Here is a 26,740-nt window from a genome sequence, read left to right on the forward strand (position 1 = left end):
CCATTTCTAATGTGACCATCACTGTATCTGGATGCCCCACAACATTGAGAGATACCTCATCATCTCCTCTGATGGTGAGAACTCCCCTCTACTCTCACATCAATAGCTGCTCTCTTAAAATGTTCAGACCCCAATGTTCTGCTTCCAAGGGAGCTTTGCCAGAGTAATTTATGACATGGTTAATTGGGAAACACCTGTGTAAATATGTCCAGGGTCATGCTCTGAGCATGGAAAGATTTAAACTCAACCTGATCTCTAGTGCTAGCAAGTTTGACTGCTGAAGGACCTCTGAAATGAATGCATTGGCCTGTACATCTATAAGTTGAAACCTGAGCTCTGAAAACCAAAGTATTCCCCATGAGCATAGATGATGTACTAGGTTGCTAAGAGATAGGTCATCTCTGAGACAGCTGTGCCAGAACTGAGCTGGCTGCCAACGTAGAATGTGAAGTCCTGGAGTGTTATGGTCTTGTTGGTTTGTATCAGTTCAGAAGTAGGCTACTGCATGCTGTACCAGCTATAGCTTCTAGGTGGCTTTCAGGGTCAATCCTAGGTACAGCAAATTAAAGTAATCTAGCCTGGAGGTAACAAGACCATGGATCACCAGGGTTAGACCTGTATCTGGAAAGATGGACACAGATGAGTATCTAGAAGATGAGGAAACAAGGTATTTCTAGCCACAAGTTGCTATCTGGGCACCCATGTGCAGTGATGAGTTCAATATAGTATTTTGTAAAGATATGCTGTAGCTCAAAAGGAATTATTTCGGGGAAGTTCTCTGGCCTGGGATATGCAAGAGGTCACACGAGGTGTTTGCAGTGGCCCTTCTGGCCTTAAAGGCTATGAATAGTACCCTGAGATTGTGCACTTCTTTGATCCACAGAAAACAGAAACTCTCAATAATAGGTAAGGTCACATGGCAGTCAGTTCCACCTGCCAACCAATTCCACCTCCATCTATCCTAAAGTGGGCTCAAGCCAGGTACTTTTTATTCAGGTCTCCTGCTAATTCACAGGCTTCGTCAGCAGGAAGACATATTGACCACCTTTATTGAGGAGATATATAGTTGGGCGTCAACCATGTATTGATAGCATTGCCATCCCTAACATCCCAGAGTCTCTCCTACCAATCTCACAAAAAGATTGCCTAAAGGAAGTGACAAGAAGAAGCTCTGTGTAGGGGTGAGTTCTTGAGATGTCCAAGAGTTTGCTCATCTCAATGTCCTCGGATCTATGGAAGGGGAATGAGCAACGCCAGCTAAAAGTAATTTCATAACATTCTACCAGGTCCTTTAGGTGAGTCAGAAGCATCTTGTGATTAATTTGTGCCAAAGTTGCCAACAAATCTGACAATATTAGCATGGACATTTGATCTTCAATCACTGCTGTTAGTTCCATCGCTGTGCAAGAAGCAAAGTCTGTCAACTAACTGCAGGAGGTCTAAAATGTTGGCTCTGGTTCTGGAGTTGCTATGCTACCTCCTTCACCATTGTCTTTTCCAAGATCGAGAGATGGGACACGAGGTGTAATTAGCAAGATCATTAACACTGAGAGGTGTGTTCTTGAGCACAAACTGTTGCATTTAGAGATTGCCTTCTCTGAGGCCTTGTCTTCACAAAGAAAAATGGTGTATTTTTAACACGTGCTAATGAACATGTTTTAAAATTCTAGTGTAGACAAGGCAAGTTGTAGTTTTAACATGTGTTCACTGCTTGAGGTAAATCACGTTCCCCACAATGGCTAATGTAATTAGTGCTGTAGCTCAGGTGATGGTGGTTTGTGTGACAAAGAGAAGACATGATGGGGAGTTGCACATGATAGAATTTGTTTTTGTCTTTAAAAAAACACCCTAAGAAATGACATGCAAAAAACTACACTGAAAGAACACTGCAAAGGTTGCAAAGTCAAGTACTCAAAAAGTTAGGAAATGCCAGCTACAGAGTAGCCTGTGCAACTGTAATTTATCCCCCTCTGTGTATACACTATGATAGTCTTTAATTACAAGACCACATGCTATTTTTGCACAGTGCCCCTGCCTCATCCCATGTGCAGGATGGCTGCACAGGGTGGCAGAGTTAGCTAGTTTGTTGGCTATAGATGCAGGGAATTGAGCTTGGATTGGGGTGATGACACTGACCGTGAGACTCAGGGATTCCTTTTATACAATGGGAATCCCCAAGGAGTCATTTATGACAGCCTTGGCTGCTTTGAACTGCATCTGGGTGGGAACTGGCAGGAAAGCACCTGGCTCTGGACTTCTGTTTCTGAAATTGTATTTTTTTCAATTAGTTGTCATTAAAATTGCTAATATGCAGCGATGGGCCCAAACTGAAACACCAGACCCCTGAACCCTCTGGAACTTGGAGAAAGCTTGGCTCTATATCTGAACTTTGCAGCTTGGGTCCATTTCTAATTATGAGTATAGCCAAATGCATAGGCCAGTGAATTATAATCACAATTTGTATTAGGACTGTCTGCTATAGCCAAGAGAATGGGCTCAGTTCTGACCACTTGTACAAAACAGATAATTGGGTATTCCCCCAGTGTAAGGGAAATTGCCAGGTGGAATAAAGCCAGTCCTACACCACCCCCTTCCTGTCCCCAGCACAGCGTGCAGGTTTGTGGTGGGAGGGGCTGGCAGATGGTCCTTTGACGCTTGAGGCTGTTCTTAACTATGCTGGAGTCTGAACTGACCTACAGCAATCCCAGGAGTGGAAGCCACAACCATCTTCCTTGCACCCCACCCTCCATCCCCCACACCTCTGCGGCATCCAGGGAAGACGTACTTCATCTGTTTACAATAACCACCAAAAATTGCTGACATACATAGGTTTATAAAAGCTGTCTGTATGAGCTTATCTCACAGAAAAGAGCTACAAAAAATGATTCAAGAGCAGGCAAAAAATGCTTTACAGTGAGACTTAAGGAGCTCAATCAGTTTATCAAAAAGATTGAGGCGTTCAGGTTACAGTGAATCAATAACTCCAGGGAAAGACAATACAAGGTACTTAAAGGGCTCTTTAATCTAGCACAAAAAGGCAAAACAAGAACTAATAGCTGGAAGTTAAAACCAGACAAATTCAGTTTAAAAAAGGCACTACTGTTTAACCAGGAGGATGATTAACCACTGTAAAGGGAAGTGATGGATTCTCCATCATATGATGTCTCAACTCAAGGCTGGCGGCTTTTCTGGAAGATAAGAAAGACAAGGTGGGTGAAGTGATCTCTTTTATTGGACCAACTGCTATTGGTGAAAGAGACACACGTCTGGGATACACAAAGCTCTTCTTCAGGTCTGGGAAAGGTACTCAGTGTATCACAGCTAAATACAAGATGGAACAGATTGGTTAGCATAAAGGGTTAACATGTTGTAAGAGACTATTCAAGGTGAAGTGGGGAGTTAAGACAAAGGTGAGTTAGTGGGTTATAGCTGTAATAAGCCATAAACCCAGAGCCTTTATTAAGGCCATGATTTTTAGCATCTAGCAGTGTTGTGAATTTAAATTCCCAGGCTCGTCTTTTTAAGAAGTTGGGCAGGTTTCCTTTGAGGAACTCAGATATGGAGCGATCATTGGGTGAAAAGTGATCACCCGCAGGTGATGGAGTGTTTTCGGCTTTTATCATTTTCCTGTGTCAGTTCTTTGAGAGCACAGGGGCTATCTGGTTTCACCCACACAGTTGTCACTGGAGGCCTGTGTAGGAGCCATGGGTCCTGAAGGGGTGTTGCGGGCGGAGCGATGGCTGCAGGTGCTGCATCTCTTGCTCTAACAGGGACTGGTGCTGACTGAGTTGGTGGTGGGTCTGGGTGCTGGGGCTAAGTTGGGCTGATTTCCATTTCTGGCCGGCCTGTGGCCTCAGCAGGGGCAGGGCTCAGCGGGTGAAGCGACCGGGCCTGGACTTACAGGTTATCGGGTGGCCAGATGTCCCGATGTTATAGGGACAGTCCTGATATTTGGGGCTTTGTCTTATATAGGCGCCTTTTACCCCCGCCCCCATCCTGATTTTTCACACGCGCTGTCCGGTGCCCCTGGGCGAGAGGATCACAATGGCCCAGGGCTGGGGCGAGGCGGGACAACGGCTGGGGGCTCGGAGCCGGGCCCGGCTTGAGCCCCGGCGGGGCCCGGCGGCAGCGCCCCGTCTCCCCGCCGCGCGGCGCTGTGGCGCTGCCGCCCGGCCCCTCGGCGCGGCCCGGCCCTGCGCGGCGCCGCCAGCAGCGGACACGGAGCGCGGCGGCGGCGGCAGCGGCGGCTGGCAGCTCCGGGGCCGCGGGGGGTCGGGCGGCGCAGCGGGGTTGAGCCGGGCTCGAGGAGGCCCGGGCCAGCGGCTGGCGTGACTGGGCGGCCCGGGCTGGGCCCGCCGCTCTCCGGCTCGCACCGCGGGACAAAGGGCCGCGCCGGAGGCCGGGCAGAGGTGAGCGGCGCCCGGCGGCTGGATCCGGACTGCCCGGGGGCCGCGGCGGCGGCCCGGGCGCTGTCAGCGACCGGCCCGGCGGGGGAGGCCCCCTGCCCCGGCGGGACTCCGGGCGGGCGGGCGCCGCGGTCCCTCCCCCGGCTGCTGGGCCTGCCCGCCGGAGCGGCCCCGCGCTGCGTCTGTGCGGGGAGCGGCCCGGAGGCCCGGGCCGGGGGGCAGCGACCGGCCCCGTGCGGGGAGCAGCGGCGGGTCCCGGGGGGGGAGGCAGCGACCAGCGCTGTGAGGTGGGGAGGGGGCTCTTGGGGTGAAAGTGGGGGGCAGAACCCACCTCCATGTGAGGGAAGGGGCTCTGGGACAACGATGGGGGGCATTGCCTAGCCCCATGCAGTGGGACGGGCCTCTGAAGGCTAATGAGGGGGGACAGGGACCGCTCCTGGGTGGGGTGGGGAGGGGGATGCTGGCATCAGCGATGTCCCTCAGGGGTGGGAGTGGTCCCTCTGGGCTGAAGAATTGGGGGGCGGAGGGGGGGAGGCTGTCACTGGCTCTCAGGACCAGCCCCTTGTTAAATCCAGCCCCCCAATCACCGGTGAGTGGCAAGGGCAGACTCCCCTCCCACCCTCCTCCAGCTACCTGTACAGCATCCCTGCCACAGGTGACTGACCCTGGGGCCCACAATAATTCCCCTGAAGAACAAAGATCCTGCCTTTGGAATAGCTCCAACTCTCCCCACCCTGCAGATGACACACTGAGCTCTGTGTTGTTCCGTCAATACTCTGTTTGTCCAGGATCAAAGTATAAATGCTTGCAGCAAGGGCACCTACAGTAAGTGTGTCTCCAGGTGCTGTTGCCTGTCTCCTTGGGTATGTTTATGAGAGAGCGTCTTTCGGTTAAATGGAAGCACCGAATAGATGCTCTATCACCTCAGCTCCCTCTCTGCTAGAACATCTACCTCTGGGCCTACGGCAGGCAAGTTGGCATTATTTTTGAGGGGGTATTTAAAATATCAACAGCACATAGGTGCCCTGGGTCTTGTGCTGTGGAGAGCATCCAGGCAGGGAACTGACCCTGCCTCTCCTTTCCCTCTGCCTTTGGACCAGAGGTGGGAAGAGTTTGGGAACGGAGCTGCTGTTTCTCAGCCCCAGCACTCTGTGAGGGGGACGGCCAGCTGCCCCGCTCAGCTGCTCTCATAGCAGTCCCGCCTCCACCACTTTTGTCTTTGTTGTCAACCAAGCTGTAACAGAAGCTGAGACCCTTCCCTTGAATGCAGCATAGAAGCACTTGTGGGTGGAGGCTTCTCTTTTTTGAGATCTGAGTCCCCTCCCCCAATCTCTTGGGAGCCAGCAACACAAAGCCTAACTGAAACCAAAGCCTAATAAGTCGTTTTGTTTTGTGTCAGGCAAAAAAGTGGGAGCAGAAGCCATGTGTACAAAGAACAGATCCTCTGATTAGACATCTAGAGCATCTGTCCTCCTGGGAGTGGACTCCCAAGGGTGGTGAAGGGAGAAGCAACTGCAAAGAGTTCCTGTTTGCGCCCCCTCTGGGGCTGTATTGACTGAGGATGGACCCTGTGGCTCGGCCAAGTGGGGATATCCTGAGGCGGAATCCACAGCAAGACTATGAGCTCATCCAGAGGGTGGGGAGTGGCACGTATGGAGATGTCTATAAGGTGAGAGTGATATATGTACACCCATGACTCTTTGTCTGAACCCCCACTCCCTGTAAATATTAATGGTAATCAGCTTTCATTTTTAGAAATCACTTATTACCCCTTTTTATTTTGTGACCGAACTTCAGAGCACAAAGGGACCACTAGTGCTGGAAGTGGGAGATGGTGACTTCCTAAAAATCATGGCCCATTCAGATCCCTGGCACAGTGTTGGCAGGCTGAGATTCCTCTGCCACCCTCGCACATCTGCCTGCACATTCTCTCTTTTTAAATAAAAAGGCTCCTTGACACTTGGGGTGGATGGGACAAAATATCATCTCACTGGTCCTGATGCTGCAAAGGGTCTGAATTGATGGATACATCACCTGCTACCTTCAGTGTTTGTTCATCCTTTTAACGGATAGGGAGGGTAGGGTTATTTGTTCACTGAATTACTTTTGAGAACGTGTCATTTATAGTACCTGATTAAAAGGTTATAAGTTTATCCCTGAGTTAATAATAGCTTTCAGAAGCAGATTATGCCAGCTCTTCAGAAACTTATGTGGAGTTTTGGGTCACTATAGAGTTAGTTAGCATTGTATATTCTGCAGATACTTTTGGAGGCCCTGACCACACTGACCTGGAAATACTGTAAACACAACCATGTCAAATAAAAGCTATTCATATTACACTTCCATTCCTAGACCCTTACCTGGTGAGGTACTGACCACCTTCTGCGAAGCCAGTGAGAGTTGAGGATGCTCAACAACTTGCAGGACGTCTTGCAAATAGTGCATATGATTTTTAGCTTTGTTGGCAAACTGGGGCTCTTAACTCCTGGGAACGGAGGCTGAAGTGTTTTACTTCGGAATCCTGTAGAATACATTTAACTCAAAAGTGGAACTGGCACAATACAACATACAGTGAAACCTATCTTAAGCCGCCATATGAGGGGCCAACAAAAATTGACCCCCTACTTGAGATGGGTCTTTAACTCAGATCAAATAAAACTGTACAGGTTAATTTTGTGGCACTTCTGAAGTGATTGCTGAAAGTAGGAGGTTGGCTATGGGAAGGTGTTTTTAGTGTATTCTTCACTGTACCACACAGTCACTACCTCAAGAATATTTAACAATCATAAATACTAAAAAGAGGTATTTTCCAGAGGACTTTACAAGAGACCACTAAGTACCTTTGCTAGTGAATTTTGCTCTGAGCATCTGAAAAGGCCAGTTCAGCTTAACAGATCTAAAATGAAATCTACCTTAAACAAGTGTTGGTCTTTTAAATTTTTCAGGAACTTGAGGAAAGTTTATCAGCTTCCCATGCAGAGGTCCCAAAACAGGGATAAAATCAAAACCTCTCTGTAATGTCACCTGACAAAATTAAACCCCCAATTTGTGAAAGGGACACCATCAACTTAATACATAGTTTAAAATCCATGAGTTACAAATAGCTTCAGATACTACATTTATTCCTGGGCCATTGGTTTTTGCTCTGTTCCTTTATGAAAGACCCCCTATAAACAGGGAGAAACTAATTGTAGGGAGATCTGCATTATGAACCTAGAAAATAAAATGATTTGTGGTTGGGCACAAATCTGGGCACTCAGCAGCTTCTAGCACAATTAGTCTTTTTGTGGGGGGGGGGGGGGGGCAGGTGATGGAGGGTTTAAGCAAATATTTTTGTTCACCATTCAATTGTAGCAGTACATTTAAGGTATTATTTTACATCCTCCACCCTACCCACATTGCTGTTCAGAACTGTTACTTGGAAGCTTAAAACTGAAATCTGTTTTGTTAGTGATTTTTTTTTCCTCTCGCTCTTCACCACATGGTGCACAATGGTTTATTGTAGGGTTGCTCATGAGTGCTGAGTTGTTGGCACTGATTTGATTTTTTTCAGTTCCAGAATGCATTTTAGGGTGGAGGAGAAATGCCTATAAATAAGTTATTTTCATATCTATTTACAGTGTGTGTACACAGATCCAAATTTGGGCCTGCCAACCTTGAAAGTGACCTTTTCAGTAAAATATGAATGCATCAATTGCCTACTTTATATTAGGAATGTATCTGCTTGTTCATTAATGCTTGCATAAAACATAGCACTGTTTATTGAATGTTAATGACATTATAAACTTCCCTTATTACGGTTCTTTATAAAGGATATCCTACATGCTAACTTAGAAAAGAGGTTGTAATAATGAGGCTGGGATATTCAATGGCATTGAACAGTATGGTAGTGTCTTATCCTTGGTGCCCCCTCCTCCCTTGTTGTTGTCAAATCATTTGCATGATGCGATCCTGTTAAAAATCCCATAATGCTATTCAAAAAAGTAGGGGTGGATGTTAGTTCTGTCTTCCTGGAAAAATTCCAATTTACCCACCGTGCAGTACTTCCATAGTATCTTCCATATGAGGATCTCAAAGCATTATATAAACATGAATCAAGCCTCCCAGTACCCTGTGGAGTAGATTGGGAATACAAAGGCTATGTTTCATCTCTGGTGAACACAGAAGCTCTTGGCTATCACACAGCACTGCTGCCCAACATTTTAGGATAAGAGACCAAAAAAAAAAAAAAAAAAAAAAAAAGTCCAGTGGAAACTGCAGATAGAATATAGGTACAGACAGTAATAACCCCAGTATTCTGACCAAATTCCAGCACAGGTAAACACCTATATCACTACAGTGCTTTGGAAATCTCTACTAATTAATACAGAATCAAAATGATAGTAAAGAAGGCACAAAGGAGGTTATACACTTTATTCTTTAATTGAAATTGGATAAAACATTAAGATGGATTTTAATGGTGGCCATGGGAATGGGAAGTGATGTCTTGGCAATGTGCATATAGCTATGACATTTTGACATGGAGATGTTCTGCTGGTGTTTGAGGTGCATAGCGGAAATAATGGCGTGTCTGCATGTCACTTGTGTTGAATGCAGTGTTTTAGGGAGTGGAGTAATTCCACGTTTAAACATATTCTGTTACAAATTTGAGATCTTTAACTTTTTCAAATTTTTTTTTTAAACTGAAAGCTTTGGAAGGAGTCTGTCCCAGTAATGTAGCAATAACATGGCATGATGCTGTATATAGGATCTGAATTCAAATTACTGCCCATGCTGGCATGAATTCTGTGACTCTTGTAACTCTTGAGGGGAGAGGGTTTCTTATGCTGCACTGATTGCACTTACTAATTGTATTGACATAGGCAAAATACCTGTCTCTGCATGCAGATTAGGAGAAACCTGAGTTTGTACCTGGGTGGGATCTGCTTGTTCTGCTGGAGGGTGAATGAGCGCTCTTATCAGACAGATCTGCTTTAAACCTTAAAAGCCCCTCCTTTAAGTTCTGCTTCTCAGCTTGATGTTTGTGAAGGGACACTGATAATTACTAAAAAAAAAATTACACTGGGTTGTCAATTAACATCGTGCTTTAAAAACCTCACCAAGGCAGGGTTCCTGGCCCACAGAACTTGCAACTTAAATGAGACCAAGAACAATAGATCAGGAGAGTGAGGATGTGTGGGAATTATTGAGAATGGGGAGGGATTGCTTGAAGAGGAGCATTTAAGGTGTCACTGCCTGGCATTGGTTTAACTTGCAATCACTTGTGACTACTGAGGCCACTCTTAGGATTAATTTATACATATGCACCTTTTTCTAGTAGCTTGTTGGGTTTTGTCTGAATCCCAGCTTGTGAGCTCTCTGGGACGGGGACCATCTTTGTTGTTTGCATACCATGTAGTACAATGGGGTTGTGATTTCTGATTGGGGTGGGATTTGAAAGAGGAAAGGGGATATTTGGAATAGGGGATATAAAGCTTGATAGAAGGCACAGAGTCCTGAGTGAAGAAAGGAGACAAAGGGAGCAGTCTCGGTAAGCAATCATGATGCATCCGTACATCTGTGAGCTGGGGTACTTCAATCATAAAGCCTGCAGCAAGTTTGTATTTGTACATTCTAACAACTCAAATATGCAGCTGTTAGAGTCCCAGCAGTTGGAGATTCCTGCCTAAACTGTGTTTTCCAAAAACTCAAAGTACAGAATAAACTGCATTGGAGGTATGGGGCACTCCTTTTCCTCTCCTGCCTTGTCTTTTCCTGTGACTCTTGGACTTATTGGCTACTTGGGGTACATCTTGCCTTTAAAAACACCTTCCTGTATTCCCGTTAGTCTCTCTTGTGTACTGCATTTGTTAAATCTCATATGTTTATATTTTTCTTTTTTTAAAGGTTAAATGGAGTTTTTTACGAATACCCCATACAGTTGTCATTTAATGACATATTACAGTGCTTAAGCATCTTTGTGCAGAGACGGGTAATATTGATTTCTAAAGCATCCTTCCACATACAGAACAGGTTTGCAAAATGAGTAGTGTCTTCAGGATATTTTGCAACAAATGATAATGTTGAATGCTTTACCTTGGTCACATAAATCACAATAATTTCATTTTTTTTTTAAAGGCTGTGGCTCTAATCTCTTGGTTTATGGAGCTTTTTTTCCTTCATTCTTTTCTTTTTGGCTACTGTTGCAGATAAAACACAGGGCTCCAATATTTTACTTTGTGTGAAATGATTTTGTGGTCTCAGTTACTTTCCCACTAGGCAGCCTTTCAAATCACATCCTCTCCATTGCAGTGGTGCCCTTCACAGGAAAAAGGCTAAGGACTTAATAGGCATGGAAACTGCATCAGTTCTTGGATATGGTAGCTGCAAGTCAGGGATGAGGTATGCAGCAGTGGTGGAGAAACATTGTTCTTTGGACCTAGAGGACTTCAGCACATGGCCATCTCTCTGGGGTCTTCCACAGTAGAAGGAACTTCCGAACAATGGTGGGTGGTCTTAAGCATGTCAGCCCTGATCAATCGTTCAGAGGAGAGTAGAGGGGAAAAAAACAACAACCAAATCTGGGATGCAGACAGGCTTAACCAAGTCCCTCAGACTAGTTTTCATTATTTTTTCCAACATTCCCAACCACATTCCTTAATGGAATCTGGCTCAAGGCTCGCCTATGGAAAACCTACACATCTGCTTGAGAAAATGCAGAAGATCATAGAATCATAGATTAGGGTTGGAAGAGACCTCAGACAGCCATCTAGTCCAACCCCCTGCTCAAAGCAGAACCACCCCCAACTAAATCATCCTAGCCAGGGCTTTGTCAAACCGGGCCTTAAAAACCTCTAAGGATGGAGATTCCACCACCTCCCTAGGTAACCCATTCCAGTGCTTCACCACCCTCCTAGTGAAAAAGTTTTTCCTAATATCCAACTTAAACCTCCCCCACTGCAACTTGAGACCATTGCTCCTTGTTCTGTCATCTGCCACCACTGAGAACAGCCTAGATCCATCCTCTTTGGAACCCCCCCTTCAGGTAGTTGAAGGCTGCTATCAAATCCCCCCTCACTTTTCTCTTCTGCAGACTAAACAATCCCAGTTCCCTCAGCCTCTCCTCATAAATCATGTGCCCCAGCCCCCTAATCATTTTCATTGCCCTCCACTGGACTCTCTCCAATTTGTCCACATCCTTTCGGTCGTGGGGGGACCAAAACTGGACGCAATACTCCACATGCAGCCTCACCAGTGCCGAATAGAGGGGAATAATCACTTCCCTCGTCTGCTGGCGTTGCTCCTACTAATGGAGCCCGATATGTCATTAGCCTTCTTGGCAACAAGGGCACACTGTTGACTCATATCCAGCTTCTTATCCACTGTAATCCCCAGGTCCTTTTCTGCAGAACTGCTGCTTAGCCAGTCAGTCCCCAGCCTGTTGCGGTGCGTGGGATTCTTCCGTCCTAAGTGCAGGACTCTGCACTTGTCCGTGTTGAACCTCATCAGATTTCTTTTAGCCAAATCCTCCAATTTATCTAGGTCACTCTGGACCTTATCCGTACCCTCCAGCATATCTACTTCTCCCCCCAGCTTAATGTCATCCGCAGACTTGCTGAGGGTGCAGTCCATCTCATCATCCAGATCATTAATGAAGATGTTGAACAAAACTGACCCCTGGGGCACTCTGCTTGATACTGGCTGTCAACTAGACATCGAGCCATTGATCACTACCTGTTGAGCCCAGCGATCTAGCCAGCTTTCTATCCGCCTTATAGTCCATTGATCCAATCCATACTTTTTTTAACTTGCTAGCAAGAATACTGTGGGAGACTGTATCAAAAGCTTTGCTAAAGTCAAGATATATCACATCCACCACTTTCCCCTTATCCACAGAGCCAGTTATCTCATCATAGAAGGCAATCGGATTGGTCAGGCATGATTTGCCCTTGGTGAATTCCTGATCACCTTCCTCTCCCCCAAGTGCTTCAAAATGGTTTCCTTGAGGACCTGCTCCATGATTTTTCCAGGGACTGAGGGGAGGCTGACCGGTCTGTAGTTCCCTGGATTCACCACCTTCCCTTTTTTAAAGATGGGCGCTATATTTGACTTTTTCCAATTGTCCAGGATCTCCCCCAGTCTCCATGAGTTTTCAAAGATAATGGCCAATGGCTCTGCAATCACATTAGCCAACTCCCTGAGCACCCTCGGCTGCATTAGATCTGGTCCTAGCCGACCTCCTCCCCATATTGTGCTGCCCAGTGCAGCAGTCTGGGAGCTGACCTTGTCTGTGAAGACCGAGGCAAAAAAAGCATTGAGTACTTCAGCTTTTTCCACATAATCTGTCATTGGGTTGCTTCCCCCATTCAGTAAGGGTCCCCACACTTTCCCTGACCACCTTCTTGTTGCTAACATACCTGTAGAAACCCTTCTCGTTACCCTTCACATACCTTGCTAGCTGCGACTCCAGTTGTGCTTTGGCCTTCCTGATGACACCCCTGCATGCTCGAGCAATATTTTTATACTCCTGCATAGTCATCTGTCCAAGTTTCCATGTCTTGTAAGCTTTCTTTTTGTGTTTAAGCTCCCCGAAGATTTCTCTGTTAAGCCAAGCTGGTCACCTGCCATATTTGCTATTCTTTCTGCACATTGGTTTGTTCCTGCGCCCTCAATAAGGTTTCTTTGAAATACAGACAGCTCTCTTGGATTCTTTTCCCCCTCATATTAGCCTCCCAGGGATCCTGCTCATCAGTTCTCTGAGGGAGTCAGTCTGCTTTTCTGAAGTCCAGGGTCCGTATTCTGCTGCTCTCTTTTCTTCCTTGTGTCAGGATCATGAACTCGACCATCTCACCTTCAGCCCCCAACTAAAACCTCTCCAGCGCATCATCAAAGATTTACAACCTATCCTGAAAAATGATCCCTCAATCTCACAGATCTTGGGAGACACACCAGTTTTCGCTTACAGACCGCCCCCCAACCTGAAGCAAATACTCACCAGCAACCGCACGTCATACAACAAAAACACTAACCCAGGAACCTATCCTTGCAACAAAGCCCGATGCCAACTCTGTCCACATATTTATTCAAGTGACACCATCTTAGGACCTAATCACATTAGCCACGCCATCAGGGGCTCGTTCACCTGCACATCTACCAATGTGATATATGCCATCATGTACCAGCAGTGCTCCTCTGCCATCTACGTTGGCCAAACTGGACAGTCTCTACGCAAAAGAATAAATGGACACAAACCTGACATCAGGAACCATAACATTCAAAAACTGGTAGGAGAACACTTCAACCTCTCTGGCCACTCAGTAAAAGATTTAAGGGTGGCAATTTTGCAACAGAAAAGCTTCAAAAACAGACTCCAATGAGAAACTGCTGAGCTTGAATTAATATGCAAACTAGATACCATTAACTTGGGTTTGAATAGAGACTGGGAGTGGCTGGGTCATTACACCTATTGAATCTATTTCCCTATGTTAAGAATCCTCACACCTTCTTGTCAACTGTCTAAATGGGCCATCTTGATTGTCACTACAAAAGTTTTTTTCTCCTGCTGATAATAGCTCATCTTAATTAATTAGCCTCTTACAGTTTGTATGGCAACTTCCACCTTCTCTGTATATGTGTGTGTGTATATATATATATATCTTCTTACTATATGTTGCATTCTATGCATCCGATGAAGTGGGCTGTAGCCCACAAAAGCTTATGCTCTAATAAATTTGTTAGCCTCTAAGGTGCAGCAAGTACTCCTGTTCTTTTTGCGGATACGGACTAACACGGCTGCTCCTCTAAATCGATCATCTCATGGTCACTGCTCCCCAGTTTGCTACCCAATTCTACTTCACCTACCAATTCTTCCCTGTATGTGAGCAGCAGGTCAAGAGGAGCATGGCCCCTAGTTGGTTCCTCCAGCACTTGCACCAGGAAGTTGTCCCCAATATTCTCCAAAAACTTCCTGGATTGTCTGTGCATTGATGTATTGCTCTCCCAGCAGATGTTGGTGATTGAAGTCCCCCACGAGAACCAGGGCCAGATGAGAACCAGATGAAATTTATTGGGACAGAATTTGTAGTCGTCTGCAAATAGCAAATCATCAAGCTCTGATAGCCTGACACCACTTCTTGTGGGGCAAAATCCTCCACTTCCTGGATCAACTTCCAGAGCCTGTCAAGCGGGAAGCAAGGGGAATTATAAAAGTATAGAAACAAAGCTTGGTTTTAGAGTGGTTATGACCTTTCAAGAATATCTCTACTTGAAGATACTGAAACACATGGGTTCCAAGTAGCTCAGAATGACTCAAACGTTGCTTTTGCTGAGCTGTAAAGCTACCACTTGGAGCACAGTTGATCTGTTTATGCAACATTACTCTTTTATCTCGGCTTCCAGAGCTGATCCCAATTCACAAGCGTAGACCTGCCTTCTTCATTTTAATATTGGAACTCTCCTTCTTTGAGTTTGTTACTGTTTGGGGATGTATGCTGACGATTCTTGAAGAAAAAGGTGTTACTTAGAGGTAACAACTGTTCTTGGAGTAGGTCGTCCGCGTAGATCTATATTTGATTAAAGCACTAGAACAATATAGAATGGATTAAAAACTGGCTAACTGATAGGTCTCAATGTAATTGTAAATTGGGCGTTGTCATCCAACAGGTGTGTTGCCAGTGTGGTTCTGCAGGGATTATTCTTGCCCTATTCTATTTAACATTTTTATCAGTGACCTGGAAGAAAACCTAAAATCATCACTGATCAATTTTACGCCTGACAGAAAAATTGGGAAAGTGGTAAGTAATGAAGAGGACAGGTCACTGATTCAGAGTGATCTGGTAAACTTAGCAAACTGGTGCAGGCAAACAATATTGGTCTTAATACAGCTAAATGTAAATGTACACATCTAGAAACAAAGACTGTAGGCCATACTTACAGGCTGGGTTCCTCTATTCTGGGAAACAATGACTGAAAAAGATTTAGGGATCAGGGTGGATAGGCAACTGACCATGAGTTCCCGGTGTGATGCTGTGGCAAAATGACCTAAAGAGCTAATGTGATCGTGGGACGCATAAACGGGAGTCTTTAGTAGAAGCAGAGAGGTTATGTTACCTCTGTATTTGGCACTGGTGCGACCGCTGCTAGAATACTGTGTCCAGTTCAGGTGCCCACAATTCAAGAAGGATGTTGATAAACTGGAGAGGGGTCAGAGAAGAGCCGCGCAAATGATTAAAGGATTAGAAAACATGCCCTTATAGTGATAAACTGAAGGAGCTCGATCTATTTAGCTTAACAAAGAGAAGATTAAGGCTGATTTGATTACAGTCTGAGTATCTACATGAGGAACGAGTATTTAATAATGGGCTCTTCAGTCTAGCAGAGAAAGGTATATAACATGATCCAGTGGCTGTTGAAGTTGAAGCTAGACAAATTTAGGCTGGAAATAAGGCATACATTTTTGCCAGTGAGGGTAATTAGCCATTAGAACAATTTATCAAGGTGTGTGGTGGATTCTCTATCACTTACAAATTTTAAGTCAAAATTGGCTGTTTTTCTAAAAGATCAGCTCTAGGAATTATTTTGGGAAGTTCTCTGACCTGTGTTATCCAGGAGGGCAGGCTAGACGATCGTAGTGGTCCCTTCTGGCCTTGGAATCTATGAACCGTCAGCCCTGCTTCTTCTGTCTCTCTCTCACAGATTGTGATAAGGAAACTGAGCTGGTGGAGGCTTGGGGTCATAGGTCCTTATTGTTGGGCCTGGGAATCTGGTACCTCGAGGGAGCACGTGTGTAGCCTCAGGGGTCAAGAGTTTTCTCAAAGGTTCCATCTGTGGAGCTTAGTGTGCATGCATGCTAAGCGTGGATCTGTACTGACAGCACAAAGAACTGCAGTTATAGGTTAGATAACCTTTATTTAAAAAATAAGTTGTAAGTATGTGTTTGGTTTAGGAAGGGCACACGGTACCTGTAAGAGAATTTAAATGAGTGGAATCCATGTGCCTTGTGCAAAACACACACAACCAGTTCTTTGGTTTTAAGTGGTAAAGGGGCATTCAGATCAAAGTTTAATCCAACTTCTTTAGATTGTGAATAAACGAACTTTCACAAAACAGAAGATGAATAGAAACTTTTCCCTAATGTATTTATTGTGGGGATGGGTAGTTTTGGGGAGGGGAGGGCATGGGAAGAAGTTCTGTGTTTGCAATGAAAGCCTTGCAAGGGAACCAGAAAGCAAAACTGACTCGGCTATTTTCATTGTCCCAAACTCTGATAAATTCAAAAAAGTAAACCAACAGCATCAATAGTGAAAAGTAAATGGATTCGTAAATTTCTTTAACAGAATCTAAGGAGGCTTAATACAAGTGGGAAATTTTTGGGTTTGTTTTTCTGTTTGTTTAAAACATGATATTTAAATGGCAGCATTTTGTCTTGTGGGTGAAAAGGGTACTTTTTCTCCCTCCCTTCGCCCCCAGATTTTCACACTAGCAAATGTACTTTTGCACTTTAACTGGCTGCTGGTACATTTAAGTATTATATATTTTTACTATAGTAGTGACTGGAGGCCCCGTTGTGTTACCTGGGGTTCTTTCAACCCAAAGCTCTTGGTAACTTTTACTCTGTGCGAGGTGGTGTCAGGAAATAAATCAGGGGAGACACGGCCATCCGATTGATAAATGACTGGCACAAACAGGACAACACAAGAGTGCTTTCACTTAAAGCTAAACTTTACTTAGTCTCAAGCACTTACACACGTCTGCAATAGGTTAGTAAAACACCCCCAACCCTTGATAATTACCAAAGCTGAGTGTGGCTTTCAGGTGACACAGTGGCAGGCTTCCGGTGGCCAAATCTTCCGTCTGCTGGTGGGGACTGACAGATGTATCCAGAGGGAGAGTCCAAAAAGAGTCCCACTACCTCAGACTTTCTCCCCTTATTTATACATGTCCCTTAAAGAAAACTTGTTAAGTAAGCAGTTTAGTGGTCAAGCAAGAGGTTCCTTTTGCTTATTGACTAACTAGGTGTGGGTTTTTCCAGAGTTTGCAGCTTTGAGGCCCCAATAGACATTCCTGGGGCACATTCTGCTCTTCTAAAATGCATGTATCAGCCACTTCAACACTTTTCTTATCAGGAAAGACATGGGGTCAAGCTGCCCTTTCTGTGGCACCCAAAGACCCCCTCCCCTCCTGCCTTGGTTAAGCTAAGCCTGCTGACTTGACCAATCTATAGCCTGCTGACTTGGCTGCTTTTAGCAATAAGCCATAGTGGTTTCAGGCACTTTACTGGTTTGCTGACCTCTCCCCGGACAGTTGGGGGATTGGACCTCCTTGGGTATGTCTACGTAGCTCACAGCAGTGAGCCTCGCAGCCTAGCTCGACAGAGGTGGGCCTCTGAGGCTCCTGCTAGCCCTCTACAAAGAGTTGCATAGACAGCGCTTTGAAGTTGCAGCACAGGCTGGAGCTCGGGCTCTGAAACCCACCCCCTCTCCTTTGGCTTCAGAGCCCAAGCCAAAATGTCTCTGCTGCTGCTTCTAGTGTGGTAGCGTGAACCCCAGTCTGTCGACCTGGGCTGGCAGGCTTCCTGCTCCGAGCTGTGTAGATACAGCCGTTGCATTAAGTGCTGTACAGACCGACACGAAGATGACAGACCCTGCCCCACAGAGTTTACAGTTTAGATTCAAGATCTTGTATTTGGTGCTTATAGCCTTTTACACTGAATATGGATCTCTTTTAAGTGATAGAAGTTTAGAGCCTCACTACCTGTAAGTATTTTGGGCCTTATTCCCCCCCCACCCCCCCACCCACCCCCAGCAGACAAAAAGCAGGTGGAGTGAGCATGTCAGTTGTTCAACATAACTTCTGTTTTGTACTTGCGGATCTTAATGTTTAGAGCAGAGGTGTGTGAGGAGAGGACATGCAGGGTCACGTGCAGCCGCAGATTTCTGCCAGGGTTTATATGTCCTGCCCTGAGCCCTGCTGCGTACCACCAGAATCTTTAAATTGTGCACTGCCGCCCCCGCCCCCCCAGTTACGCATCGTCTCTGGTTTAGAGGAAGGAGTATTTCGGTATGAAGTCTTTGGGCAGGGGCTATCATTATCTGTTTGTACAGCACCTTGCAGTATGGTGCCCCAGTCTGATTGGTGTCTAAATACTATCAGAATAATCATGATATAGAGTGACAAAGGAGAGATGTAGAAGTATATTTATTTCCCCCATGAATCTACTTTCTGTTAGGCTTATTATTCTTGAAAAGAAGTAATAGCTACAGTTGTGAGAGACCAACCTAGAGGTTTTTCGCAGGAGTGGGTGGGTGAGATTCTGTGGCCTGCGTTGTGCAGGAGGTCAGACTAGATGATCATAATGGTCCCTTCTGACCTTAATATTTATGAATCTTTAGTGTGTAGAATCTGTGATGTCTCTGTTTAGGGAATGTTTTCTGAAAGGCTCTGTGCTCTTGGCTATAAAAGAGCTTGGTACTGCTCTCTGTCTTAGAAATCCAGCTGGAAATTATGACGTGAACAATTGCTTCTGAGTATTTTTGTCAGTAAAAATGAAAGAACTCTGAAGACTAGAAATTGCTGTTTGGTGTCTCTCTTAGTGACTGGGATTAGTTTCAAGTGTGCCTCACCTGTGCCCAGGTGATCTGAGCCAGCTCATGAATGCAGTGTTGTAGGGATTCAGAAGGGGAAGTGCAGTTTCTTCTGTCTGGCAGAGCTCTATTCTGATAAGTGCACCCATCCAGCAGGATTTGTGTTAATCTTTTGCAGGGTCATAGTATCATTTTCATAGCCATCCACGTCTGTTTCCACTTCTCATGTTCATCTGTTCCTAGATCGTCCCCGTGTGGCAGACAAAAATGGCTGTTCAGCGTCTGTTATAGACCTGCTCAATCTGCACATCCTTCCCCTGCTGGTAAAGAGGCTCCATGGGAGTGGAACCCATATCATTTTGTTCCTCAGGGATAGGGAGGGGGATACAGGGACTCCTTGCAAAGACAAGTGGAACGTGCACCTCCTTTGCAGTATGCTGCGCTCTTCTGAGGATTTGTGCACGGCAATAGGATTGGGGGTGGGGTGGGACCAGAATACAGGGTCTGCCTTCAGAGGCTACTCCAGGTACTGATCTTAATAGCTTGTCCAGAGGAGCTGTGAAGCCACCCTGTGGTCTCTAGTCCCCCCCCCCCCCCTCCACCCCCAGTCTGGCTTTGAACTGGCCTCTGGAGTTGTCCCTAGGTGAGAAGAGAGCTTGTATATTTTCTTTGAAGAGTCTTGCTTGGGTGAGCAGCTGCGGAGGTCAGAAAGTGGCTCCAAGCCTGGCTACAGGGTGTAAGTTACATTTTAACCTTTGGTTGCAAATCCTTTAACAAAGTAGAGGAAAAACTCTTTGGAGTTTTCCACTGAATGCATCCGATGAAGTGAGCTGTAGCTCACGAAAGCTTATGGTCAAATAAATTTGTTAGTCTCTAAGGTGCCACAAGTCCTCCTTTTCTTTCTTTGGAGAACCTGATTTCTCTAAAGAACGTACTTTCCTCATGTGGCACAAAGCCGTGTAAAAGAAAGCAGCCCCCATTTTTCCAAGCACAGCACTTCTGCAAGCTTACTCAGGGAGAATAAATTCTCCCCACTTACAAACTGATAGTTGCGAAGAGGTTCTAGTTACAAGTTGCATTCTCACAACGACTACCCACCGACCTGTGGTTTGGCTATCGGGTTAGGTTCGCCCACTAAGGAGGCAGCAGCATTGCTGATGATGTTGGCGCCTCCTCGGCAGATATTAATAGTAGCATGTCCTGGGCGCCTGCTTCACAGTTTAACTGTTAGTTCTCCAGCTCTCTACCCCTCTTCTCCTCGCAGAAGAGACATTTCTAACACTGACAAATCGATTTATCTGGGTATCAAGAATATCTACAGTTGTTGTTATGCTTACAAAAAATTTGGAAGGGATATTAAAGCTCATGCTCTGGGGCTTAAGGCAATCCATAACTGTTAGAGATCAGGGTGAGGCCTAATGTGAGGGGCAGATGATCACCTCCGCTCCTGCGGAGTTATTGCACCTTCCTCGGAAGAGTCTAGTACTGGCCGCTGTTGGAGAGAGGATATTGGACTTGGTGGCCCTTGAATCTGTTCCAGTCTGGCGATTCCTACGATCCTGGGGCACTTCTCTTGCCTTTGAGATCTCTGATTCTTTTGGAAACTCGTTCCTCACCCTCATTTCTCACTGGCCTGCTATAGAGTCCCGGGCAAGCAAGGAACCACTCGCCTTGTTGACAGATTCTCTCTCTTTACTTCGCCCGCAGGCCAGAGGAAGGTACTATGTTTCTCCTCTGAATTTGCTCTTGAGGATTTTGCCTAACCTGAAAGTAACTTCAGTAAGAAACCAACGGCCTGATTTCCCAGAACTGTGCATTTATCTTGCTTGTGCAGTGACAAAGATGATGCATACAGTTAGATGCTTAGCTAGCCACTTGTGCATGGTATGCGACTGCACAGATTAGTCCTGGAGTTTTGCCATTGCCACTCAGCTCTGAAACTCAAGAGGTGGGTATGAGAGCCAGTGGCACACTGCAGAGAGCACTCATCCTGTGGAGGAAGGTATGCTGCAGGAAGCAAGTCCTCTGTCAAAGAGAAGGCAGGCAGCTCGGTGTGTGGTCCCACAGAAGGCCATGGGGATGGTGCCAGCTTGCAGCAATTGCTTCCCACGAAGCACAGCAGCTTTGCTTCAGAGAGATGAGCTAGGACTCTAAATTTTCAAGATCCCGTAGGCTTCCATGCCCAGTCCCATGAAGACTCTCCACGTACATACCCGTCCTCTTCATAAGAAAATATCCAGAGCCACAGACTTGTCTCCGCATTCTGGGTTTTTTTTGGTTTTTTTTGTTTGCTCAATGCCTTGTAATGTGTTTACAGTTTTTGTTTTAACCTGATCGCTGCTAGAGTACTGAATGTGCTCTGGTTTGGCACAAGTACGTGTACTTCCTGCATACGCGGAAGGAAGTTGTTTTCCTGGATTTAGAGTGACCCAGATGTCTTTTCAACATGTCAAGATGACCTTGCGGAGATGTGCGACGACAGGCTGTAATGTGGGAATAGATAGAGGAAGACGAGCTGGGGTGGAAAGATAGATTTGTGAGTCATTGGCATGGAATGATAGGTGAAGCTATGGGAGGGCTGTGATTACTTGGAGAAGAGTAAGGGGCTGAGGGTGGATTCCTGATGAACCCCTACAGAAGTTGAGAGGAGAGGACAGCTACCTATAAAAAGGGAGGCCCTGGAGGGGTGGACAGAGGTAAGAGGAGAACCAGTGAGGGGACAGTAATGGAAGCCAAGAGACAAGAGGATGTTGAGAAAGTGGGTGCTGTCAAGAGTGTCAAAAGCAGCAGAGCAGAGGCTGATGAGGATGGAATAAAGGACTTGCTCTTTGATCAAGAGGAGATGGTTTCATTGGAGTGGTGAGGCTCCAGGATTGAGCAGGTGAGGTGCTCAAGGCAGTGGTTGTAGATGGCGTATTCTGTGAGTTTGGAGGTGAAGAGTAAAAGATGGAGGGGGAAATGAAGTTGAGAGGCTGCTTTATGAGGCTAGGAGAGATGAGGGCATGCCTGTTTTGTCAGGGCAAAGAGCCCAAAGAGTGTGAGGGGTTTTAAATGGTGAGAGTGGGGGTAAGCAGGATGAGGAGGTGGGGGAGGTTAGAAGTGGAGAGCAGATGAGAAACCTACATGTTGGTGACAGAGGATGGAGGAGATCAAAGGTGCATCTTGGAGAGACTTGAGGGATAGTCTGCGTCAAAGAAGAGAGCCGGGTGGAGATTTGGACTGGCAAAAAAAAAAGTCATTAGCATTAACAGATTAAAGGTTGTGAAAGGGGCAAAGGAGGTGAGTAGTAGAGGTCAGAGAGAAAGAACTTGGAAACTGAGATCTTGTGGAAGGAGCAATATTGAGCGAAGAACAGATCAAGCAAGCGGCCATTCTGGTGAGTGGGGCAGTTGATCGAAAGTTGGAGATCAAAAATGGTGAGTTGGTTGGAGGCCAGGGTTTTTCAGATGGGATCTCCACATGGAAGTTGTTGCCACAGCAGAGGATGGGAGATTGACACCTGGATCTTCCTCATTTCCTCTCCTCGCAGTGTTGAAGATGGTGGAACAGGAAAACGAGGAACATAAAGACTATAGCAGCTGTAGCTGTGATGTTCAGCAAGTGAATTACTTCCCCCCATTTTCCTCCTGATTTTGTCCACTCCCATAGCTCAGTAATTTAGATTGTAAATTCATCTGTGCTGGGATTGTCTCATTTTATTTGTAAGGCACTACGTACACCTGCTGTGCTGTATACGTAACTGGTTCTGAAATCATCTTTTCCCCATTTATTTCTGATAGTTGGGTGGCCCGAGAGCCCCACCCATAATATATTTTTCCATGTGTGGGGCTTGAGGGGAGTGGCCAGGGAATGTCCTACATGGAATTATCATGTCTGCGATTTCCAGTATCCTCTGACAGCTTTTTAATGCCAATCCGAGGAATGCTTTTCAAGCCACAGTGAAAATCTTGTAATTTGGGTGGGTAGTATGGAACACCACAAAATAAAACCACAAACAACCTATGTGGAACAGTACCTTGTGCCTTGAGAATTATATTGGGGGGGCATAGCTACAGTTTCAGTGATAAATAGGGAAGTATGTCCTTTCCCTGGGTTTATATCCTAAGCCTGCCTGTGGTCACAATTGGTCTACATTACAAAAGTCATCACGCGCTTTAGCATGATTCTCGGTTTCTTCTCAAGTATTAGAAAAGCTGCGTAAATGGGTTTCTGTACCTGGTAGCATGTTGTCCCACTGCTGGGTCACAGGGCAACTCTGAAATCACTGCTACTAAGAGTATGTCCACACTGCTCACATTACAGCGTGGCCGCGCTGTGATGTGGGCAGTGTAGACACACCTTATTGCTGGGGGAGAGCTCTCCCAGCGATTTTAAAAAACAAAACACCACCACCCCGAATGAGCGGTGCGCTCCCGGCGATAAAACGCTGTTTATACTGGTGCTTTTCAGGCTAAAACTTTTGTCACTCGGGGGGGTGTTTTTTCGCTCTCTTGAGCGACTAAAGTTTTAGCGGTGAAAGTAGCAGTGTAGATACAGCCGTAAAGAAGGAAACTGGTGGTTCTTTGATGTCCTTGGTGTGTTCCCATTTGTGTTGCTGAGCCAAGGGGCTCTTCTAGAAGGACAGCACTCGTTGGTACTGCATGAGCTACCGGCAGGCACTGGATGTTTGGAGCAGAGGGTTGAAAAGGCCTATGTAACTCCAGTTTCTTCCTTTGGGCGGCTAGCTGCAAATGTAGGGCCTGTCGCCCTCTGGGCACAGACTGACTTCTGGTGTGTGTCTTTGATTTTTTTTTTTTAAACCAAGAGTTCCTATCTATCTTTATAATATATAGTCCTCAGATAGAGGACGTATCCGATATTAAACTGATAAGAACAGATACTACACTTGATCTTAATAGTTCAGCTAAATTGTGCCATAGCATGCTAAATATTTCCAGTGATCCAGAGATCAGTTAGCTATGGCAGATCCACTTTGTAAGGATCTGGTTAAGGTCAGGTTTAAGTGGTATGCGTCCTACTCCTTCATGTTCCCTTAGGTTGAATCACACACTCGCTGTTTGTTTTGCCTGCGGGAACCACATTCCCTGGATTGCTGCCTGGATGTAATCGTGTCTTGGGCCTGTACCAACAGCAAGCGGAGTGGAGGCTCAATGTCTTCTTCACAGCAAAGGCCTTATGAGCCAAGTCTCTGGATCTGGCATCAGCTCAGCATCATAAGAATGGTCATGTTAATTCAGACCAATGGTCCATCTAGCCCAGTATCCTGTCTTCTGACAGGAGCCAGATACTTCGGAGGGAATGAAGAGATCAGGGCAATTAGCGAGTGATTCATCCCCTGTCATACAGTCCCAGCTTTTGGCAGTCGGAGGTGTAGGGACACCCAGAGCATGGATTTGCCCCCCTGCCATCTTGGCTAATAGCCACTAATGGACCTATCTTCCATGAACTTACCTCATTCTCTTTTGAACCCTGTTATAGTGTTACCTTCGCGTCATCTCTGACAGCGAGTTCCACATGTTGTGTGAACAAGTACTTCCTTATGTTTGTTTTAAACCAGCTGCCTATTAATTTAAGTGGTGACCCCTGGTTCTTGTGTTATGTGAAGGGGTAAATAACACTTCCTTATTTACTTTCTCCACACTATTCATGATTTTATAGACCTCTGTTGTATTCTTCCTTCGTCTCTTTTCTAAGCTGAACAGTCCTAGCCTTTTTACTCTCTCCTCCTGTGGAAGCTGTTCCATAAACCTCATCATTTGTGTTGCCCTTCTCTTTATATTTACCAATTCTAATGTATCTTTTTTGAGATGGGACGACCAAGAGGTGTGGGCATACCATGGATTTATATAGTGATATCATGACATTTTCTGTCTTCTGTATCCTTTTCCTAATGGTTCCTAACTTTGTTAGTTTTTTTTTTTTTGCCTGCCATTGCATAATGAGCAGTTGTTTTCAGAGAACTATCCATGATGACTCCAAAATCTTTTTTGAATGGTAACAGCTAATTTAGACCCCATTGTTTTGTATATATAGTTGGGATTATTTTTTCTAGTGTGCATTACTTTGCATTTATCAGTGTTGAATTTCATCTGCCATTTTGTTGTTCTGCCTCTGTGAAGGGATTGAGTAGGCTGCCTTGGGCTTCAAAGCTGGGCAAGTTGGGAACTTGCTACCAGATTATCATGCTTGTAGTTCTGAAATCTGTGGCTGCTACCAAGCAGAAGCATTGAAGACCCAAGAACCAAGGCATCAGCATAGATGTGCTAAGGCTGACTTCAGCTTTTAAGTGAACTTAAAAGACTTTTCATCAGAAACTGTAGAACATTGGTAAGGGATGCAAAAGGGCACAAAGAGATGGCCAGCGGAGTCAAGGACAATAAAGAGTAGGGTTCTTTTAAGTATATTGGGAACAAAAGGGAGTCCTAATTGTGATACTAGCCCAGTTCTTGATGGAAATGGTAGAACTGTCAATAATGCAGGAATGTTCAATAAATATTTCTGTGCAGTATTTGTGAAAAAGATAAATAATATAAACAAAGGATCATTAAATACTTTCCATTTCAACAGTAACTGATGAGAAGGTTAAACAGCAGCTATTAAAGTTAGACATTAAAAATCAGCAGGTCTGGATAACTTACATTCAAGAATTTTAAAAGATCTGTGGAGGAGCTCTCTGGACTGTTAATGTTGATTCTCAGTAAATCTTGGAATACTGCAGAAGTTCCAGAGGACTGGAAGAATGTTGTTACAGTATTTTGAAAAGGGTAAAATGGACAACCTAGATAATTATAGCCCTGTTCAGTGTGACTTAAATCCTGAGCAAAATAATGGAACAGCTGATATGGGACTCAAGTATAAAGAATTAAAAGGGTAATATAATGCCAGACAGGATAGGGTTTATGGAAATGTATTTGTATTATCATAGCACCCTAGAGCCAAGCCCCAGTCATGGATCAAAAAAAACGAGGGTCCTTGTGGCACTTTAGAGACTAACAGATTTATTTGGGCATTAGCTTTTGTTGGCTAGAACCCACTTCATTGGATGAATGGAGTGAAAATACAGGAGCAGGTATAAATATGTGAAAGGTTTGGGGGTTGCTTTACCAAGCCTGAGGTCAGTCTAACGAGTTAAATCAATTAACAGCAGGATACCAAAGGAGGAAAAATAACTTTTGAAGTGGTAAGAGAGTGGCCCATTACAGACAGTTGACAAGAAGGTGTGAGTAACAGTAGGGAGAAATTAGTATTGGGGAAATTAAGTTTAGGTTTTGTAATGACCCAACCACTCCCAGTCTCTATTCGAGCCTAATCTGATGGTATCCAGTTTGCAAATTAATTCCAGTTCTGCAGCTTCACACTGGAGTCTGTTTTTGAAGTGTTTTTTTGTTGAAGAATTGCCACTTTTAGATCTGTTGTTGAGTGACCAGAGAGATTGAAGTGTTCTCCTGCTGGTTTTTGAATGTTATGATTCCTGATGAAACCAGTCATGGATCAAGACTCCCTTATGCTAGGTGCTGTACAAACACAGAACAAAGAGACTGTCCTTGCCCTCAAAGAGCTTACAATCTAAGTACAAGACAAGAGACAACAAATGAATACAGACAGACCCATGGGGGGGGGGGAGGCAAGTCGTTTATTTTTGATCTTGTGCAACTGGAAATCTTTTTGTGAAGATTACACTTTTGTTTGATAATGGTCATAGTGTGGATGTAATATACTTAGACTTCTGTAAGGTGTTTGACTTGGTACCTCACAACATTTTGCTTAAGAAGA

General features: G+C 45.3%; 1 protein-coding gene and 1 pseudogene across 4 annotated transcripts in view; one reads left to right on the forward strand and one right to left on the reverse strand.

The window, feature by feature from the left end:
* Positions 1-4,232: 4,232 nt before the first annotated feature.
* Positions 4,233-26,740, forward strand: part of MAP4K5 (mitogen-activated protein kinase kinase kinase kinase 5) — an 86,908-nt gene continuing 64,400 nt past the window's right edge. For 3 of the 4 annotated variants that reach the window (XM_037901355.2, XM_037901356.2, XM_037901357.2), the window contains exons 1-2: positions 4,233-4,409; positions 5,806-6,075. In XM_037901355.2, coding sequence (XP_037757283.1) covers positions 5,968-6,075 — 108 coding nt within the window. In that variant the 5' untranslated portion in view covers positions 4,233-4,409; positions 5,806-5,967. The remainder of the gene's footprint in view (positions 4,410-5,805; positions 6,076-26,740) is intronic. The other variant, XM_043548537.1, reaches the window with a different exon arrangement.
* LOC114020869 lies at positions 23,769-23,874 on the reverse strand (annotated as a pseudogene).

Source organism: Chelonia mydas, chromosome 6 (assembly GCF_015237465.2).
Source record: "Chelonia mydas isolate rCheMyd1 chromosome 6, rCheMyd1.pri.v2, whole genome shotgun sequence".
In the NCBI taxonomy this organism is placed as follows: Eukaryota; Metazoa; Chordata; order Testudines; family Cheloniidae; genus Chelonia; species Chelonia mydas.